General features: G+C 51.0%; 1 protein-coding gene across 2 annotated transcripts in view; it reads right to left on the bottom strand.

Annotated features, from left to right (window-relative positions):
• Nucleotides 1–21,515, bottom strand: part of ZC3H7B (zinc finger CCCH-type containing 7B) — a 60,523-nt gene that overhangs the window by 30,791 nt on the left and 8,217 nt on the right. The window contains exons 1-4 of one of the 2 annotated variants that reach the window (XM_047866168.1): nucleotides 15,762–15,785; nucleotides 4,642–4,700; nucleotides 818–851; nucleotides 486–683 (exon numbers count right to left, since the gene is read on the bottom strand). In XM_047866168.1, the coding sequence (XP_047722124.1) occupies nucleotides 486–683; nucleotides 818–851; nucleotides 4,642–4,694 (285 nt within the window). In that variant the 5' untranslated portion in view covers nucleotides 4,695–4,700; nucleotides 15,762–15,785. Of the gene's footprint in view, nucleotides 1–485; nucleotides 684–817; nucleotides 852–4,641; nucleotides 4,701–15,761; nucleotides 15,786–21,515 lie in introns of those variants that run through there. The other variant, XM_047866169.1, reaches the window with a different exon arrangement.

Genomic DNA, 21,515 nt, shown 5'->3' with positions numbered 1-21,515 from the left:
GTGCCTGAGTCAGTGAGCAAGCAGGACAGGGAAGAGGAGGAGGCCAGAGCTTTCGGGAGGATGGGGGGAGATGGCAGGGAGCCCAGGAGGAAGGAGCAGGAGTGGCCAGGGGTTTGCAGAAAGAGGCAGTACACGATGAGGGTAGTGGTTTTCAGCCCTGACTCCCTACAGACTCCTATCCATGCCCAGGCCAGCCTGATGAGCGTCTAACAGTCTAACATCTAACTTAATTCATCGGGGGTGGGGCTTAGGCATCCGTATCCTTACAAACCACTTTTTGTACCATGTATTAGCACTTTAAGGGCTCTCCAGGTGAGTCTGTGGTGCAGCTGGGGTTGAGAGCCACGGAAGCAGGCGGTGACACTCCCACAGGAGGGGGTGGAGGAGCCGGGCCTGCAGAGGCTCACTGGGGTGCGGGCCCAGCTTGGCTGGGCATCTGCGGGAAACGGCGGGCAGGGTGGAGAGGGGAGGGGGTGCGGGCTCACCATGGTGAAGTAGCAGGCGGCCCTGTTGACATGCAGCTTGCACAGCAGCTCCTGGGGAAGGGCCACCTGGTCGGAGGCAGCGTAGTCGGCCACGTTCAGCCCCTCCATGTACTGTACCAAGGCCTGCTTGTAGTCCTTCTCCCGGAACAGGTCATTGCCCTCGGCAAACAGGTTCTGCACCAGCTTGAGCAGAAAGGCCTGCCAGGGAGTGGGGTGCAGAGGGGGCTCAGGGGTCTGCATGCGGCCCCAGCCCTGGCCCCCAGCCTCTACACCCCCCTTCTCCTGGGTACCCCTGCCCTTTGCCTTCCCCCGGCCCCGCCACCGATGCTCACCTCATATTCTTCTTGCTTTAGGGGTAGTGTCGACCTAGCAGGAAAAGGAGAGAGACACAGAGTCTGGGTGAGCCCAGGGGTCTCAGCCTCATGGAGGCCCCAGGAGCCAGAGCCAAAGGCCACAGATCATGCCAGGAGTGGGCTCCTCTACCTCAGACCTCAGATGTCACCTTGTGGATTGGAGTAAGGGAACAGCAGCTTTTTCTCCCCAGACCAACACATGCTGGTCTTCCGTTTCTGCTGGAAGGGAGGGAGGAAGGCCCTGTGTTTGCCCCAGGCTTTCCGGGTGCAGATGCTGAGAAGGCCAGCCAGCTGGCCTCTTCCTGAGAAACCAGTTCTCTGGGAATGACCGTGCCCCCGACACGCTAAACTTGTAAATGCAGGCCCCAGGCAGCAGGAAAAGTCCACCTCAGGTCCCCCCAGTTGGACAGCTTCTGCCCTTCTCCCATCCCAGCCCCCCAAACACACATGACCTTGGCCAACGCCAGGTCAGAGCCTGACTCCTCATTCCAGCCCAGCAGACGGGGTTGTGGGCACCCTCTCTTCCCCTGTGGCCCACGAAATGCCAGCTCAGTATAGAAGAAAGCATCAGTCCAGGAGAACAGAGCCACATCTGTCAGGCTAAAGGGCTAAGCTAGAAGAGCAGCTGGGGTTTGTCTCCTGGTCCTTCATGTCACAGAGGTGAAAACAGACACTCAGAGTGGACAGTGACTCAGCCAAGGTCACACAGCAGGTCGGCATCAGAGCCGGGCCTAAAGCACAGGGCTGGGGCTCTTTCCTTTGCCCAGAGCTGCTGCCGGCACCCGGGCAAGAGAGAGCAGCCTGAGCCAGTCGGCCAAAGGGGTGAGAGAAGACACCGAGGTCCCTCCCCTGTGTGTGTGAGGGAGGTGGTGTCCCTGATTGTGACAATGGGGCTCCCATCCTGCCCTCCTTGCTTCCCCACCGTCACGGACCAGGGCCCATCTCTGTTCCCTGTCCTGCCCAGCCAGGCCCCGTGGCTACCCTCCTTCCTGGCTTCCCACCTCCAGCCTCTCCCCTCCAGCCCCAGCTCCCGGGTCAGTAGGGCACACTCTGACCTGAAGGTCACCTCATCCACACAAGCCAGTGCCACCCCACCCATGCAAGCTGCTTCACAGCTCCTACAGTGCTCCGTGCCCAGAGGTGCCTAATAAATGCTAAGCACACAAAATCTACATGTGATAAAGGTTAATTTTAAAACCAGCAGGTCCTACTGTGTTACCCTGTAAAGCAATCCCTTAGGAGACTAACATAGGGGTTCCCGGGCGGCTGTCCTATTGCTGAACCTTCTTGGAGCTCCTCTCTGGAAAGGGGAAGGAGGACACAGAGTGACCTACCATTTACCTCCAGCACAATGCCTCTGTGAGGGAAGGGGCCTTGTCTCATTTCGCAGGTATGGACATCACCCAGGGAGGTGGGGGGGCGGGGGGGGGGGACTCAGAAGGCAGGGCTCAAAGGTCCAGCTCCACGGAAATCAGTGACTTAAGTTAAAGACAGAGTGCTTACGAAACACTGTATCTGCAAGACTGGCCTCTGGATAAAATTTGAACACTCCCCCCAAATCAAAGCCATCCCTAGGGGTGCCTGGGTGGCTCAGTTCGTTAAGCAACAGACTCTTAATCTCGGCTCAGATCATGATCTTCCGATTTGTGAGTTTGAGCCCCGCATCGGGCTCTGCACTGACAGTGAGGAGCCTGCTTGGGATTCTCTCTGTCTCCTTCTCTCTCTCTCTCTCTCTCCCCCTCCCCCGCTTGCACTTTCTTTCACTCTCACAATAAATAAATAAACTTAAAAAAAAAAATCCCTCCCCCAAATGGAAGACTGGCCTAGAGAAGAGGGAAAGGTGGGCCACAGCCCTCACAGTGGCCTGAACAAGACAAAGTGACCGTGTTGCAAGCTGAGGAAGGACAGCATGTGAATGTCAACACAAGCACCATCAGAGCGATGGGGACACCGTGGGTGTGACAAGGGACCCAGTCTGTGGTGAAGAGGCAGGTGGTGTTTTAGAGGTCTGTGTGAGAGAACAAAATTGGGGAGTTTATATGAGGGTATGTAGACATAAATCCTAGTTTTGTGGGGATTCCTATTTAAGAAAAGAAACACAAGGGGCATCAGGGCGGCTCAGTCGGTTGATCATCCAACTTTTTTTTTTTTAACTTTATTTATTTTGAGAGAAAGAGAGAGCGAGCGTGTGCACACACGCGAGTGAGTGAGTGGGGGAGGGGCAGAGAGAGAGAAGAAGAGAGAGAATCCCAAGCAGGCTCCGCCGTGGAGCCCCACGCGCCCTCAAATTCATGAACTGCGAGGTCATGACCTGAGCGGAAATCTGGATCAGACACTTAACCGACTGAGCCACCCAAGCACCCCAATCATCCAACTTTTTAAAAAAATATTTTCTTCTTTTTTTAAAATGTTCGTTTATTTTTGAGAGAAAGTACAAGCGGGGGGAAGGGGCAGACAGAGAGGGAGACAGAGGATTGGAAGTGGGTTCTGCGCTGACAACAGTGATCCCAACACAGGGCTTGAACTCACAAACCGTGAGATCATGACCCAAGCCAAAGTCGGGGGTTCAATCAACTGAGCCAACCAGGTGCCCGTATCCGACTTTTGATACCGGTCCAACTTTTTTTTTTTCTGGTCCAATTTTTGGTATCCATTCAGGTTGTGATCTCTCAGTGCTGGGATCGAGCCCCATGGTGGGCTCTTTGCTGAGCAAGGAGCCTGCTTGGGATTCTCTGTCTCCCTCTCTCTCTGCCCCTCCCCTGCTCTCTCTCTCTCTCTCAAAATAAATAATTAAACATTAAAAAAAAAAAAGAGAAAAGAAAAAGAACACAAAATTAGAAACTAAGAATTGCTAAGGGAGCCTTCCAGGGCTTTGGAAAGGACCCACACAAATCAGGGGCCCTGCAGCTTACACTTCATTAGTGTCGTGATAAATACGCCTCTGGAGATCTATTTAAGAGGTAAAAAAATTTACTGAAAATATTTTGTGTGTAAAGAAAAAAATTAAAAACAAACATGGCATGTGTTTGAGGGACAAATAATGGAAAGAAATGTGGGTTTGGGGTCAGCTAGACCTGGGTTAGAATCCTATCACTGGGGGCGCCTGGATGGCTCAGTTGGTTAAGTGTCTAACTCTTGATTTCAGCTCAGGTCATGATCTCACAGTTCGTGAGTTTGAGTCTCACCTTAGGCTCTGCACTGACAGTGCTAAACCTGCTTGGGATTCTCCCTCTCTCTCTCTGCCCCTCCCCTGCTTGGCTCTCTCTCAAAATAAACAAACATAAAAAAAAAAAAAAAGAATCCTATTACTTTATAGCCGTGTGACCATAAACGGGTTTCTTAACGTCTCTGAGCAAAATGGAGAAAAGACCACCTACTTCACTGGGCTGTTGTGAGGATTAAGAAGATGATGGACATGAAGGGCCCAGCACAGAGCCTGAGAGGTGTGCTTAATAAATGGAAACTGATTTATTGATTGATTACAAGCTGTGCACGGGCAAGCGGGAGAATTAACAGGCAGCGTGCCAGCGTGTAAGGAGGGCGAGGGTGCAGTGGTATGCTGAGCGGGACTGAAGGGTGACCAGGGTCAGGGAGTGTGTGTGCATGGGGGTGGTTTCACAGATCGCCCCCCGGCCGCCCAGCCCCTGCCATGCCAGCCCCTTCCTGGCACAACCCACCTCCTCACTCCCCAGCACACAAGGGAGCCTGAGCAGCAAAGGATGTGAGAAGAAAAGGGAGAGCTGGAGAGAGCCCGGGCACTGCCGTCCCTGGCCCCCCGCCCGCCCAGCCAGCCCCACACTCACTGAATGAACTGCAGCCCCTTCTCGATGTCCGCCTTCCGTCTCTGCCTCTCCATCAGTCTCTGGGGGAGAGAACAGTCCATCAGTTAGTCAGCGGGGGCCGGTGGCTGGTCGCAGTCCCCATCCCACTGTGCACTCCCTCTCATTCCTGCACTCATCCCATTTCACAGGTGACGCTGAGGGGCAGTGACCTATAGAGACCGTCGGAACCAGACCACGCAGCTCCTGCCCTGCACGCCCAGGCCCCACTGGACTCTGGTTCTGTGCTGTTCCTTTGATGGGCAGGGAGCTGCGTGGAGGCCTCCTGCCCTTTCTCACACATGGCTTGGGCTGCAGTGCTGCACCAGACACTTCAAGTCCCAGGAGAACACCTTGTTTGAACAGCAGACTCAGTCCAGGGAGAAGAGACAGGGAAAATCCAAAACGATGCCAGTGACTATAGCTACAATGCAGCACCACACACTTTGTATAAGGGTTTCTTTGAATCATTCAACAGTGCCACGAGGCAGGTGTCATTTTGTCTCCATTTTATCAAGGAGGAAACAAGTTCAGGGAGCCCCAGTCTTGAGCCCGCTCATAGCTGAGGCAGGATTTGAACCCAGGCCATCCTCTTTTACCACCAGCAGCCCCTCTGCACTTTGAACCAGCCTGGCCTGGAGCAGGCCAGGGGGCATGGTGTGTGGCCTGTCTTGGCAAGGGAGGGAATCGCCCATGTTCTGGATGAGGAAGACAGAGGCTCTGCAAGGCTGAGGACAGGCCTGAAGTTGCACAGCAATTGAATGGCACTGAGCACACGCAGGGGGCCTGCTCCAGAGAGGCAGTGAGTGGAAACTGCTTAAGGAGAAGGGAGGCTCGGCAGTAGAGCTAGAGGTTTGGTCTTTAGGGCAAAGCCCCCAGGGGCTGGGAGCTCCCCGCCAGACCCAGATGGCCCAGCTGGCTTCCGTGGCACTATGTATGGGCTAGAAGATCAGTTGGGATCAGCTGGTCCCACCCAGTGGCAGCCCAGAGTGGGATGGGCCTCCTCCTGAGTCAGAACCTGAGCCTGGGGCTCCATCACCCCGCGGGAAAGAGGCTGAAAACTGCCTGGTCTCAAGCCAGCATTTTCCGTCCAGGCCACTCATGGGCCTCTTCCACGCTCTGCCCCACAGTGTGGCCCTCACTCTTCCCCCATCAAGTGGTTACAGAGAGAGGATGGTGGGCAGCCGGGAAGGTGGGCCTGCATCAGCAGAAGGCTGGTACGAAGGCGTGAACAGGGGCACCAAGGTGTATAAAGGTGTAAAAACATGGCACAACAACAGACACTCAGATCAACGGAACAGAATAGAGAACCCAGAGATGGACCCACAAATGTATGGCCAGCTAATCTTTGACAAAGCAGGAAAGAATATCCAATGGAATAAAGACAGTCTCTTCAGCAAGTGGTGCTGGGAAAACTGAACAGCGACATGCAGAAGAATGAACCTGGACCACTTTCTTACACCATCCACAAAAAGAAACTCAAAATGGGTAAGACAGGAAGCCATCAAAGTCCTCAGGGAGAAAGCAGGCAAAAACCTCTTTGACCTCAGCCACAGCAACTTCTTACTCAGCATGTGTCCAGAGGCAAGGGAAACAAAAGCAGAAATGAACTATTGGGACCTCATCAAAAGAAAAAGCTTCTGCACAGGGAAGGAAACAATCATCAAAACTAAAAGGCAACCGACGGAATGGGAGAAGATTTGCAAATGACACGTCAGATAAAGGGTTAGTATCCAAAATCTACAAAGAACTTATCAAACTCAACACCCAAAAAAACAAATAATCCAGTGAAGAAATGGGCAAAAGACATGAATAGGCACTTCTCCAAAGAAGACATCCAGATGGCCAACTGGCACATGAAAAAATGCTCCACATCACTCATTATCAGGGAAATACAAATCAAAACCACAGTGAGATACCACCTCACACCTGTCAGAATGGCTAACATTCACAACTCGGGCAACAACAGATGTTGGCGAGGATAGGGAGAAAGAGGATCCCTTTTGCATTGTTTGTGGGAATGCAAGCTGGTGCAGCCACTCTGGAAAACAGGATGGAGGTTCCTCAAAAATCTAAAAATAGACCTACCCTACAACCCAGCAATTGCACTACTAGGTATTTATCCAAGGGACACGGGGTGCTGTTTCGAAGGGACACATGCACCTCCATGTTTATAGCAGCGCTATCGACAATAGCCAAAATATGGAAAGAGCCCAATGTCCCTCGGTGGATGAATGGATAAAGAAGATGTGGTATATCTATACAATAGAGTATTACTCGGCAATCAAAAGGAATGAAATTTTGCCATTTGCAACTACGTGGATGGAACTGGAGGGTATTATGCTGGGTGAAATTAGTCAGAGGAAGACAAGTATCATATGACTTCACTCATGAGGACTTTAAGATACAAAACAGATGAACATAACGGAAGGGAAGCAAAAATAATATAAAAACAGGGAGGGGGACAAAATGTAAGAGACTTGGGGCGCCTGGGTGGCGCAGTTGGTTAAGCGTCCGACTTCAGCCAGGTCACAATCTCACAGTCCGTGAGTTCGAGCCCCGCGTCAGGCTCTGGGCTGATGGCTCAGAGCCTGGAGCCTGTTTCTGATTCTGTGTCTCCCTCTCTCTCTGCCCCTCCCCCGTTCATGCTCTCTCTCTGTCCCAAAAATAAATAAACGTTGAAAAAAAAATTTAAAAAAAAATGTAAGAGACTTAAATATAGAGAACAAACAGGGGGTTAAGGGAGGGACTGTGGGAAGGGAGATGGGCTAAATGGGTAAGGGGCATTAAAGAATCCACTTCTGAAATCATTGTTTCAGGAGTGAAATCTACTCCTGAAACCATATGCTAACTAACTTGGATGTAAATTAAAAAATAAATAAATAATTTTTTTAAAAAGATTAAAAAAAAAAAAAAACAGGTATAAAAACACCCAGCTACTTTGGGGAGGGAGCAAGTGTGTTAATACCTTCTAAAACTTTCTTACCTTGTTCTTTATTTCCATCTGGTCAACCACATCCTCACAATCCTGTCCAGTAAGAGGGGCAGGTGTCACTAACCCATTTTACAGATGAGGACAGGGAGGCACAAAGAATGAAATTTCTTTGCCAAGGCCACTCAACCAATGAGCAGGCAAACAGCTCTATTAGACCAAAGGCCACATCCTTGGCCACGCCCACAGCTGTGAGACACCCTGTGGCCGGGGCAGGCCATCTCACTTCTCTGTGCCTCACTTTCCTCCTCTGTGTAACTTGTCAGCTGATAAGCCCTGCCTGGCAGGGTGGCTGTGAGGCTCTAAGAGTGTGAGATTGGGAATCTCGGTTCCCTGGATCTCGCTCCTCCCATGTGTCCTTCCCAGGGAGGGGTGAAGCCACACGAGTCTTCAGACTCCGCATCAGATCCTCACACTGGGCAGGGCCAGGGCCCATGTGCCCACTAGACATCTGCTTGCCCTGCCAGGGCCATGAGTCAGGGCTCTGGACTCAGACAGATGGGAGTGTGAATGCCAGCATTTACACCTGCCGTGTGACTTTGGGCCACGGTCTCCTAATGGGGAGAATGGGGCTGAAGGCAGCTCCTGCACCATTGGCTGTCAGGAGGGCTCAGGAGACAGCACGTGCAGAGCGCTTGGAGCAGGACAAGTCCAACAACCACAGGGCACCTGGGTGGATCAGTCGGTTAAGCAACCAACTCTTGATTTCGGTTCAGGTCATGATCTCAGGGTTCGCGGGATCGAGCCCCTCATCGGGCTCTGCGCTGACAGTGTGGAGCCTGCCTGGGAGTCTCTGTCTCCCTCTCTCTCTGCCCCTCCCCTGCTCGTGCTCTCTCTCTCTCTCAAAAGTAAACATAAAAAAAAAATAATGGATGAATGAATGAATAAATAAATAAATAAAGCCCAACAGCCTTGGGGATATGTGTTATCCAACCCTGTTCCTCCCTCCTGCAAAAAAACTTCAAGTGTTTCCTGGGATGACCCTGTTCTCCTGCAGGAGGCAGGCAGTGATGGGTCTGGACCGCCTTGCCTTGCCAAGCACACCTCTTGGTCGGTCTCTCTGTCCTCAGCTTCCCTGTCTAGGAAAGCAGTGCTCATCGCGCCCACACTCAAGCTCCCCTGCAGGCCTCCAGCCAGAACGGTCTGTGGTGGTCGTCCTGTCCCCCAACTTTTGCCATTGCACTTCTTTCCACCTGGGCAGCCATCCTGTGAAGGAAATCCCGTTCCTCCTTCAAAGCCTAGCTCCTCCATGGAGTCTCTCTCCTTCCCTTTTTTTTTTAATTTATTTTTTTCATGAGAGAGAGAGAGAGAGAGAGAAGGAAGGAGGAAGGGGCAGAAAGAGAGGGAGACACAGACTCTGAAGCAGGCTCCAGGCGCTGAGCTGTCAGCACAGAGCCCAACGTGGGGTGTGAACCCACTAACTGCGAGATCATGACCTGAACCGAAGTCGGATGCTTAACCGACTGAGTCACCCAGGCGCCCCTCTCTCCCTCCCTTTGATGGGACCATCATATACCCATTTGCCCTGTTTCCTGGGAGCCTGGGGAACCACAGGTGGGTGAGACCAGTCCTGGCCCTGGAAGAGAGGTTCACCTGGTGGGAGAAGCAAGGATGCACCCGTCACCACACAGTGTGGCCCAGCGTGGGCAGCAGGCCTGTGGCAGGGGAGCAGACCCCTATGGGCCTAAACAACCAGCACTACAGGGCTTGGTCACGGCCATGACCACCAAGCCCTGTCACTTTGCCCTAGGTCAGAATCCAGCCCCCATCCCTCCCTACCACCTGGGCTGTTTCCTGCCCCCAGCCAAGGGGACCAGCTGCCTCATTGCCCACCCCCCACCTCCTTCAGGCCATCACGGCGGGGGGGGGGGGGGGTGCTTTCAGGCCCACAAATCCGACCCTGCCCTCCCCTACCTAGAGTGTCTGATGACTCTCTTTAACTCCGAGTCTCTTTCACTGACTCTTTCCCACTGGTCACATTTCCGCAAACCCCCACACCAGCTCACACCAGGTGGGAGCAGCTGCCCCCCTGCCCTCCCCCAGCCCTGTTCAGCCTGTAGTTCTCTCAGAAAACTGTAGCAGTCAGAGGGGAGTGTTGTCCAGTCTCCTCCCAGCCCTGGAGTCTGAGCAGACCTACCAGAAACAAGCACTGCCCAGATCCATCCCAAGTGAGAATTCCTAAGTCTGCATCCAATGCCAAGGAAAAAAATACTCCCTGCCCCAGGTGGTTATGAAGGAGGTTCCTCACTCAGCCTCGGGCGAGTCCTCCTCTCTGACCACCAAAAACCCAGAGCAGCAGCACTGCTGTGTGCCCGCACCACGGAGAAGGGTTCAAATCCCAGAGCAGGCTACTCTACCTCCCTGATTAGCAGCTTACCGCTTTGTACAATGATTTACAAACAGCACCTCCTGGTGGGCTGAATACAGAGGAGGGTCCTCATTTCAGAGCCTGGCACATAGCAGATACTTTATAAGTGGTAGCTTGTAGATCAGGATTTCTATGGGGGGCATTCAACATTTGCTACAGGCCCATTTTATAAGGTGAGGCCAGCGTGGCCACCTGCACCCAGGTCTTATAACCTAATTAGAGACATGGCAAGAACATCCCACCAACTCCACCCCAAACCAGACTTCTGTGGTAAACGCAGGCTGGGATGAGGCACAAAAAAGTTGAAACATTTGGGAAACAAAGGGGGTGACATTTGAATTGGGCTTTGAAGGGTGAATAGGAGTTGGCTCATTGGTGTCAGGGAAGGGAAGGCCTTCTGTCAGGCTGCATCCAATAGTTCATGAAATCCCTGACATCTCTCACATTTTATCTGATCTTGACTGATGACCCTCGGTGCTGAGCCGATCTGGGACCCACATTTGAGAGATGGAGAAAGTGAGGCTCGGAGAGGTCACAAGGCCAGCAAGTGGGGGCCAGGCCTGGAAATGCTGACTTTAGGTCAGGAAAGAGGCTGCTGCTCTCCCTCCTCGAGGGTACAGTAGAGGTAGAACCACTTAGGAACCTTCCTAGGCACCTCAGCCTGTGTTTGGTGTTGAATACTCATGGCCCAGGAAAGGCAGAGGTCTCTGGGGCAATTTGGGGGAAGACTTCTGTGTGAAAATATTATGCTTCTTCCAATGTCCTGTTCTAGGATCTATTATTGACCACTCTAGGGTCATTCAATTGAGAGTATAGACCCTAGGCCAGGGCTGGCAAACCGATTTTATTTCATAAGCAATGTTGCCAGGCTGGTAGAGGCTGGTAGGGCTGTCCCAAGGGGCTGGGCCCTTGCAGTGCTTAAAAAAAGTGCCACCATACGCAAGATCAGCCAGAAACCAGGGATGCTTGGGGGAGATGCATATGGCTTGGGCCTTCAGACACCCCCTCTCCAGTGAGAGTATAACCACTGCTAAAATTCAGAGTAATACAAAGTAACACCAAGCTGGAGGCCCAGGTCTTACTGGGGCCCAGGATGTGGAGGGAATTCCCCCCTCCTTCGGGAAGATTTTCTGACTCCCCCGACACATTGGTGAGTTAGTATCCTCTGAGAGAGCCCCGGAGAGTGAGGGTATAGTTCAGTCTAACCAACATTTATGCCCTCCCTACTTGGTGCCAGGCGTGGGGGCAGAGGAGACACAAAATGAATTGGTGGCTGAGGCCCAGTCCCGCCCACCAGGACCTCCTGGTCCAGTGCGGGGGGCGGGGGGAAAGACAGGTGGGCCGTCAGCTATGATGCAGGCTGGCTGTGGGTGCAAAGGGCCTGGGACCTGAGAGGAAGGAGCAGTGGGTCCACTGGGGGAACCGGGGAAGGCTCTGCAGGAGGTGGTTCCTGAGCTGGATGTGAAGGAGAATGACAAGTTTCTTGAGAAGACTGGGACAGAATGGACATTCCTTACAGGACACCTGTCCAGAAACACTCACACTGAGTGTTTGAGCCTCCCCCCACCCCCAACAAGTCCCTGTGGCACCCCTCCATCTGCACAGCCACGAGGATGGGGAAGCCCAGGCCCCAACCCGCCTCGAGGCTGCCAACAGGGGTCAGCCAGCAGGCCTGGCCCACAACTAGGAGAAAGCCGGAAGGTCAGGTGGCAGGAAGGGAAGGAAACCCACGTCTCCCGGGTGCCTACCATGTACCAGGTACTGGGTTCACCTCTCCCTGATTGAAGGACCTTCTGCTGGTCGCTCTCGTGGGCCCTGCTAACGAGGAGGGGGACAGACCACCCCAAGAGCTGCGTGGTCTGGTACTACGTCTGGCTTTGCCCAGTCGTGCGCCTCTCAGAAAGTAAGCTAGAGAGCACCTGCTAAGCGCCAGACACCCAGATGGAAGGGGCAAGTAAAGTATGAAGCACACCACCTGGAAAGGAAAACCACAGCGGCTGCCAGGCAGTGGCCCTGTGCGAGCAGGGGGAAGTGGGCAGAGCAACAATCAGGACCTCAGTCTGTCATTAAATGTGAGTGGCTCCTCCACTGTGCCAAGCGCTGCTCTGGAGGCAGGGGACTCAGCCATGACAGAAACGAAAACCCTGCCCCTCGCAGTTTAGTGGGGAAACCAGGCTGCAGGGACACAGCCACAACATGAAGAAAAAGGAGCTTCACTGGAGGCAGCCAGCCAGCCACCTGTGCGATGAGCCCTTAAGGGATTCCTAAAATGTTCTAGGCCCTGGGGATTTAGCAATTAACAAAAGTGACAAAGTCCTCTTTTAGAGTACATGTGCAGGTGGAGGAGAGATAGGAGAAATAAATGTATAACGTCACACAGGAAGGATACACATAGGAAAGGAAAAAAATAAGGTGATAGAGTGATAATTATATAGCAGACTCAGGGAACGCCTCTTTGACATTTGAACAGAGATCAAAATGACGGACGGGAGCAAGCCACGTGGGGAAACGTGTTCAAGCAGAAAGAATGGTGAGTGCAAAGGTCCTGAGGTAGAGACTGATCAGTGTATTTGAGGAAGAGCAAGGAGGCCAGTGTGGATGGAGCAGAGTGGGCAGTGGGAAGAGTGGTGTATGGGAAGGTCTGTGACATTACCAGGGAAGACCATATGTGAGGTCTCCTCAGCAGAGCAAGGGCCGTGGCTTCACCCTACAGTAAGATGAGAAGTCACAGGTTTTGAACAAAAAAGCAGCTCTGTGTCTGGCTTTACCGTACCTGAAAATGAGACATCGTTAAATAAATGTGATTTTTTTTTTTTTTTCAAGTTTCACTACAACCCCATCAGGGAGGGAAAAAGTGTTCCAAGAAGCCAGGAAAGTTGCTCAAGGCCACACAGTGACCCTACAGCCTGGGTTCAAAGGGCCTGGAGAGATGGGCATTGGACAGCCTTGTTAAAGTGCCAAGTAAGCAAAAGCCGCCCAAGCCCCAGCAAACACCTAAGGCCCCACACCCCTCCCTCCTTCCCAATGTCTTTCCTCTGGGAGAACCTTTGTATGGGTGGTTGTTATGAACTGAATGTTTGTGTCCCCGCCAAATACATACGTTGAAACCCTATCCCCAGTAGGACTGTATTGGAGATGGGGCCTCTAAGAAATAATTCAAGTTAAGTGAGGTCATTAGGGTAGAGCTCTGAGCCAGTACTTTATTCCCACAGCCTGAGTAGGCGAGTACAAATTTTGGTACCAAGAGGTGGGGGTGCTGCTGTAACAAATACCTAAACATATGGAGGAGGTTCAGGGAGCTTTGAGGTGCAGCTAGAAAAACCCCCGATTGCCATGAAGGGATGGCCGGTAGAAATAAGGATGTTAAAGGCAATTCTGGTGAGGCCTCGGATGGAAATGAAGAATAAGTTCCTGGAAACTCAGGAAAAGGTGATCCTTGTCCCAAAGTGGCAAAGAACTTAGCTAAATTGTGTTCCAGTGGAGAGCCTGGCTGGCTCAGCAGGATGAGCACACGATCCTTGATCTCAGGGTTGTGAGTTTGAGCCCCATGTTGGGTGCAGAGATTATAAATAAATAAACTTAGATAGATAGATAGACAGACAGATAGGCAGATTGATAAATAAATTGTGTTCCAGTTTCTTCTGAGAGGTAGAACCTGCAAGCAATGAAAATGGATATTTAGCAGAAGAGATTTCTATGCAAAGTATGGAAGGTGTGGCATGCGTCCTCCCTACTGCTTATAGTAAAATTTGAGAGATGAATTGAAGAATTGTTAAACAAAAGGAACCAGAATTCAAAGAGCTGGAAAATTCTCAGCCTATTCATATTGCAAAAAAAAAAAAAGGAACACGTGTTCTGAAGAGAATAGTAAGGATGTGGCTGAACAGCCATTTGATGAGGTGAGTATGGGTGTGAACCACAGACTTAATCAGCTAGCGGCAGAAGTCAGAAATAGAGATGGGGTTATACCAACAGAAACTCTGCCCGTTAGAACCAAAGGGGTCAGAGAAAAGTGGACAGCAGAATGCAGGAAGGCTGCTGGACTTCTTGAATTCTACAGGACCGGACCATAGAGCTATCTGGATGCAAACACACTCTATCCTTCCAAAAAAAGCAAGTCTGACCCTGATCCACAGATCATCAGAGCTGCTTGGGTGGGGCCACCAATTCGTTTTTTAGAGCTGCAGGGGGTGACCCACTGCAAGAGCCGTTGGGGGGCTGGTGCTGTGCCCCAGCAAGCCAGCCAGAGGGAACAGCAAGCCAAAGAGGATTCTCAAGCCTTCAAAGCAAATGGAATTTGCCCCCACCAGGTTTTAGACTTGCTTGGAGCACCTCACCTCTTTCTTCTTTGCGACTGATTCCGTTTGGAACGGGAATGTCTATCCTACGCCGGTCCCACCATTGTGTTTTGGGAGCACATAACCTGTCTGGTTTCACAGGATCACAGCCAGAGAGGAATTTACTCTGGATGAATCTACCTCCAGTCTCACTCAGACCTGATTTAGATATTTAGATGAGAATCGGGACTTAGAGTGGGTGCCGGAATGAGTTAAGACTTTGGGGGCTGTTGGGACAGAATGAATGCATTTTGCACATAAGAACATGAATTGGGAGGAGGGTAAGGAGCAGAATTTATATACTGAATGCTTGTATCCCCCCAAAATTACATGTTGAAGCCCTAATCCCCAATATGACTGTTTGGAAATAGGGCCTCCACAGAGGTCATAAGGTGGGGGCCCTGGTCTGACAGGGTTAGTGTTTTTATTAGAGGAGACACCAGAGAGCACTCCCTCTCTCTCCCTGTCCACACCCAGAGGAAAGGCCAGATAAGGCCACAATGAGAAGGCAGACATATGCAAGCCAGGAAGAGGGTTCTCATCAGAAACTGAATCCACCAGCACCTTGACCTGGGCCTTCTAGTTTCCTGAACTCTGAGAAAATAGATTTCTGTGGTTTAGGCCACTCAGTCTATGGTATTTTGTTATAGCATCCCCAGCAGACTGAGACAGTGGTTCAAAGATCATTTGTTCTCAGCTGAAGAGGGAGGTGAGTTCCTTGATGATGAGGGTAGGGGGTAGGGCACGGTTGGTGAGGGCAGGGGTGAGACATGCTCAGGGCACTTGCTAGAAGAGCAAAGAGCACATGGGCCAAATGGGTCTTTTTTTTTTTTTTTTTGAGAGAGAGAGAGACTGTGTGTGTCTAGGGGAGAGGGGCAGAGGGAGAGAGAGAGAGGGAGGGAGAGAGAATCTCAAGTAGGCTCCATTCTCGGTGCAGATTCCAACGTGGGGCTCGTGACCTGAGCCAAAATCAAGACTCAGACACTCAACCAACTGAACCTCCCAGGCTCCCCAAATCTTGTCTTTTTTTTTTTTTTTAATGTTTATTTGTTTTTGAGAGACAGAGACAGAGAGCAAGTGGGGGAGTGGTGGAGAGAGAGGGAGACAGAATCTGAAGCAGGCTCCAAGCTCTGAGCTCCCAGCTGTCAGCACAGAGCCCCATGCAAGGCTCAAACTCACAAACTGTGAGATCATGACCTGAACCGAAGTCAGATGCTCAACTGACTAAGCCACCCAGGCACCCCAAATCTTGTATCTTTTTAAAGAAAAAAGAGTGCAAGGGATAAAAAATGTCAAAGGAGAAAACAGGCCCAAGTCTCCCCAGGACCCCACTGCCAGGTGGGGAAATCCCCTCCCCCCTACTCTAGGTCCATGTTCTTATAATTTGGGAATTTCAAGCGGGACCTACCTCAAACAGCTCTTCGCAGAAATAGCCACGAATTAAGGAACCAACAGGAAACAATTCCAACATGTCAGCACAGTCTGTGACCACATACCCAGGTTCACACCTGGGTTCAAATTCGAGACCTGTTCCGTATTAACTGTATACAAGCTGCTTGAGTTCTTTGTGTTTCACGCCCCCGCATCTCTAGAACAGGGATACTAATACCTTCTTCTTCTTCTTCTTCTTCTTCTTCTTCTTCTTCTTCTTCTTCTTTTTTAACTAATACCTTCTTTATAGGGTTGTTGCGAAGGTTCAAAGAGATGCCAGGGGCAGGATAAGCATTTAATGTCAACCATTACTATTTTATAATCATTATGATTACTTAAAAAGAGGGGCAGAGAACATAAACAGGAAACCCACAGGAAACATGAATCATGAAGAAGAGGCACTCAAACTCACTGATAAAAGAACCACACAATAAGCAGCAACTTTTCACCTCTGAGACCACGGTAAGAAGAGAGCCTAGTTGATGCAGGTGCAGGAATGGGCACTTTCCAACACTGCAAGTACACTGAGAGGGCGAAAGGGCAGCATCTCTGCGAAGTGGCGTAGCAACATCTACCAAAACCAGGACGCCAGCCGGTTTGCCCCTCTTCCTCCCTGCACAGCCCCAAGGCTGTTCCTTTCCCAGTCACTCAGGTGAACCTGCACTGGATTAAGCCAATCACAACAGTCCCTTTGGTTGCCAGTGATTGGCTTAGGTAAGGGCATGTGACATCGTCCTGGCCAATGAGAAAGGAGGGGAAGTCAGCCAAGGAAGGGTTTTCTTCACACTTAGTACAGGGCAGAAGCAATGATCTGTTATTTGCTGCTGTAGGACGGGGAGTATCGAGAAGCTGCACACGCTGGGGATGGCAGAGCGCAAAGACAGAGCAAAGTTGATGAATGACGTGTCTGGCCCAATAAGTTAGCTGATCCTGGAACTGCTCCGCCTCATTAATCACGTGAGATTATAATGAACTCCGGTTTTGAGGTAGGAATTGTTACTTGCAGCCAAACTCCTTCTAAATGATAAAGCGCCCTTTCAACCTAGAAACTTCACTTCCACGAACTTAATCTACCCAAATCCTTGTACAAGCACTCAATTATATTTGCACAGGATGTCTTTTTTTAAAGAGTGAAAAGCTAGAAGGAACTTTAATGTCCACCAGTAGAGAATTAGCTTAATCCGTTAAATTACACGATACCCCTTACAGTGCAGCTTTTGAATCTACGTGCATCGTCATGGAGATGCCGCCATACAACATTGAGAAAGAAAAAAAGCAGCAGATTCCAGAACACTGTGTGTCGTATGATCACATCTGTGTGCAATGTGTGTTTACATCAAGAAGTTTGCAAGATATTCTCCAATTTAACTGGTTCTCTCTGGGGACTGGGACCTGCCAAGGGGCAACAGGACACAGAACACTCTGCTTTGTACACCTTAGAATGATTTAGATTCTTTTTTTCCCACAGAGTATGTATTCACCTTGAATCTAAAACGCAAAATGAGATGACTGACTTGAGATCAACCCAGTAGGGCAGAGCCCAAGTGGGAACCAGCAGCCTGGTTTTAAACCCAGTGTTGCAGGTCTGCCCGAATGTCCATGGGCTGTTCTTCCCAAGAAAAAGACCAAACCATTGACCTGAGAACCATGAAGGGGTTTTTTGTTTGTTTGCTTTTTGTGTTTCTCCCCCCTCCCCCCCCCCCTCCCACTTTGGAGAAGAGTTTGAAGATGAAAGACTCAGAAATTCAGACCTTCATCAGACCAGGCAGGGACTGTACCAGCCTCTTGAAATCTCGGTGCCTGGCCCTGTGCTTGGTGCAGAGCAAGTGCTCCATAAACGGTGGTAAAAGAAATGGATGAATGAATATTAACTCATCCAACCCAGGCATTATATAGATAAGAATGAATGAGTGTTGGAGCGCCTGGGTGGCCCAGTCGGTTAAGCATCCGACTTCGGCTCAGGTCATGGTCTCTTGGTTCATGCGTTCCAGCCCTTTGTCAGGTTCTGTGCTGACAGCTCAGAGCCTGAAGCCTGCTTCAGATTCTGTGTCTCCTTGTCTCTCTCTCTCTCTTTCTCTCTCCCTCTCTCTCTCTCTGCCCCTCTCCCCGCTTGCACTCTGTCTCTCCCTCAAAAATAAATGGATATTTTAAAAATTTTTTAAAAAAGAACGAATAAGTGTTAAATGACAAAAACAGAAATACTTGAAATAATCAAGTAATAATAACATTTTCTGAGTGGTTGCCTCATGCCAGAGGCTGTCGTGATCTCCCTCTCTTTTTTTCTAGGCACGTCATGATCTCTTTATACATAATATCTTCTAGCACCCCCTGTGAGATAGACTATTAGTCTCACTTTGCAGAGGGGAAAAGAGAGGCACAAAGAAGTGAAGTGACTTGCCCAAGGTCACACAGCTGGTACACGATAGAGCTGGGATTCAAATTCTGGCAGCCTGGCCCCAGGGCCCACACATATCACCATCTCTGTTGCCCATGAGGCAACAGGACCCAGGCCCAGGACCCCGCAGCCTGTCAGCATGCTTGTGTCTCTCCCACCTCCAAGTAACTCCCTCCCCTTCTGGATCATGCACAACCTCTCCTCCTTTCCTTGGTCACATTTCTTTTTCTTTTCTTTTTTAATTTTTTAAAATGTTTTTATTATTTATTTTTGAGAGAAAGAGAGAGAGAGAGAGAGAGAGAGAGAGAGAGAGAGAGAGCGCATGAGCAGGGGAGGGGCAGAGAGAGAGGGAGACCCAGAATCCAAAGCAGGCTCCAGGCTCCCAGCTGTCAGCACAGAGCCCGACGTGGGGCTCGAACTCACGGACCGCGGGGTCATGAGCTGAGCCAAACTCGACTGAACCACCCAGACGCCCCTCCTTGGCAACATTTCTTGTCCACACTGTCTCTAGAGCCTTACCTCCCTCTGCACCCCCCAAATCTCAGCAGCCCCAGTCCCACTCCACCGAAGGTGCTTGCCAAGGGTCCTCCCCATTCCAGGAACCTTCTAGTTGCTGAGTCCCATAGAGGGACAGTTCTTCACTTGCCTTTTTCAGTATATTCTCGGCTGCATCTGCCACGTCCTCCTCACACCTCTCTGACCATTCCTGCTCTGTCAGGGGCTCCTCTTCCTCTGCCCAGGTCTCAAGACCAACGCACCTGAGCTTCCATTTAAGGGACAGCGCTTCTGTCCTCCTCCCTCTACATGCTCTCCCCAGAGGAGCTCTTGCATGTCATGATCTCGTGAGTCATGTCGATGACTCACAAATCTATTCCTCCTGCCAGGCTCACCCCCTCCCCAATATTTCAGATTCATGTCTCTTAACCCCTGGGCAGTGCCACCTAGATGTCCAACACCCAGGCCGCTTAGGACCTCCATGCCTTTCTTAATCCTAGGCGCTCTACCTGGAATGCCCTCTCCCTACACACACACCTAGCCAACTCCTGTTCATCCGTTAAGACCCAGCTCGGATGCCCATGTGTCCACAAAGTCCTCCCTGGTGCCCATCCCAGTTGGGTGCTCCTCTAACTTGCCACAATCCAAACTTCGCAGCGTCTCCCCTGCTCCCGCTCCTCCTCCATTTTCCCCAAACTCCATTCATAGCTCCAACTGCCATCCTGTTCTCAGTCCCCAGTTCCTTCCACCGTTACCTCTGAAACATCCTCCACCCTGCAGCTCCTCCTGCCATGTCCATGACCACGGCTCTCAGGCCCTCAGCATCTCCTGCTAACAGCCTCCAACGAGCCCCCTCCAATCTACCATTTGGTGGTTGAGGATATTTGCCTAGCACACATGTCAACGTCACTCCCCTGCTCAAAACCCTTAACAGGTGCACATAGGCGCACACACAGATGAATGCAGTTTGTTTTTTTTTTTTAAAGATGAAAGGTGGGGCACCCGGGTGGCTTTGTGGTTAAGCATCCGACTTCAGCTCAGGTCACGATCTCACAGTTTGTGAGTTCCAGCCCCGCATCAGGCTCTCCGCTGTCAGTGCGGATCCTCTGTCCCCTCTCTCTCTCTGGCCCTCCCCTGCTGGTTCTCTCTCTCTCTCAAAATAAATAAACGTTAAAAAAACACTTTTTTTAAAGATGGAAGATGAATAAGCTCGGTAGTCTCACAATGAAACAATGCCGATTTTCTGATTCTGATAATGTACAACCACCATATACCATCAGCAGGGGAGGGTGGGTGAAGGGAATTCTTTGTACTGTTTTTGCTACTTCCTGTGAATAAAAAATCGAAAAACAAACAAAACCTTCACGACACCCACTACCAGGAGGATGAAGGCCAAGCGGCTCCCCCCAGGCACACCACACCATAGGAAGTACCTCGCCTCCCCTCATGACTGGCCTGGAATGTCACACTCCGACAATGTCAAACCCAAGCTGCCCACTCTGTGGAACAGCCTTCACACCCACTGCTTCCTTCCCACCCTGGCTAGTGCCCGGCGCCTCTTTAAAGCTCAGCTGAGGTGGCTCCTCTACCGGGAAGACCCTTTCCCCAACCCCCAGCTAACACAGCACCCCAGCTCGGCACAACCATTGCACTTAACCCTAGCTAAAGGACAGCGTGTGCTTATGTCCCCCTCTCCCTAAACCCTGAGCTTCCTGAAGGCAGACGCTGCATCTGATTCATCTCTGGGCAGCACAGAGAAGCCGCGCTCTCCAACCTATTCTCCAACTATGTGAGCGGAATCTCACAGACCCTCGAATAACAGCAAAGGTGCTGATTTCAGTCCTTTATTAAGCGCTCTCGCCTACCAGATATTGTTCAAAGAGCTTTAAATAGGACACATAATTCTCACAACACGCCATAAGAAAATACTATCATCACCCCCATTTTACAGATGAGGAAACCGAGGCACAAGGAGGTGAACTAACCTGCAAGAGTTACCCAGGCTATAAGGGACAGAGCGGCGACTTGAACCCCGGCAGTTGGGCTCTGGAGCCCACACACTCTGACCTCCCGACTCCAAGGTGCTCCTCTCCCATCCCCGTGGGCTGCCTCCAGCCTCATCTCACACTCCGCCAGCCTGGCCCTCACCTACCCCAGGTTTCATGAAAGGCGAGCGGTCGGTGCCAGACTGGCCGCGTATCACAGATTAGCCTCGTATACTGCATGAACACTACCTGAGGTTACGTCATCTCCAAAGATGCCTGGCACTTCTCCTGACTCACCAGGCCCTTGACAGCTTACTCAGAGACCAGCAAAGGTTCAATTTCGCCATCCTCGACCTCACCAGTCAGAATTCTTCCAGGTCTGCACGAATCCCTTCCTCACGGTCCCCGTGCACCCTGTCTGTCTACCTGAGGCCCCTCTGCTCCAAAGAGGCCAAGCAGGGGTCTTGGCTCATTTCTGGAGGTTATGTGCTAGGTGTCATCCACCTTTTATGCCAAGGGTTTTAGGCCTGCGGCCCCCAGAGAGAACTCAGGAGTCCATGAACTTGGATGGGAAAACACTTAGAAGTTTTTTTCACTACCCCCTACCTGGTATTTAGCATCCCCTTCAATTACAAAGGCAGGCAACATGCTGCAATAGTGTCTTGCTAAGAATCACAGCTCTTTCACATTTCAGCTACTGCAGGCACAACAAAATATTGTTGACACTCATCACAACTTCAGAATTATGGCGCTTATGTTAGACTCACTGCCAGATCTGGTTCTCAGTGCACTGATGAAAAGCCCAGCTACGGTTCGAGAGAATTGGGTTTCCTTTGCAATCCTGCATACTTTACTT

Source organism: Prionailurus viverrinus, chromosome B4 (assembly GCF_022837055.1).
Source record: "Prionailurus viverrinus isolate Anna chromosome B4, UM_Priviv_1.0, whole genome shotgun sequence".
NCBI lineage: Eukaryota > Metazoa > Chordata > Mammalia > Carnivora > Felidae > Prionailurus > Prionailurus viverrinus.
The sequence above is the reverse complement of the archived record's forward strand: the minus strand, read 5'-3'. Positions and strand labels throughout refer to the sequence as shown.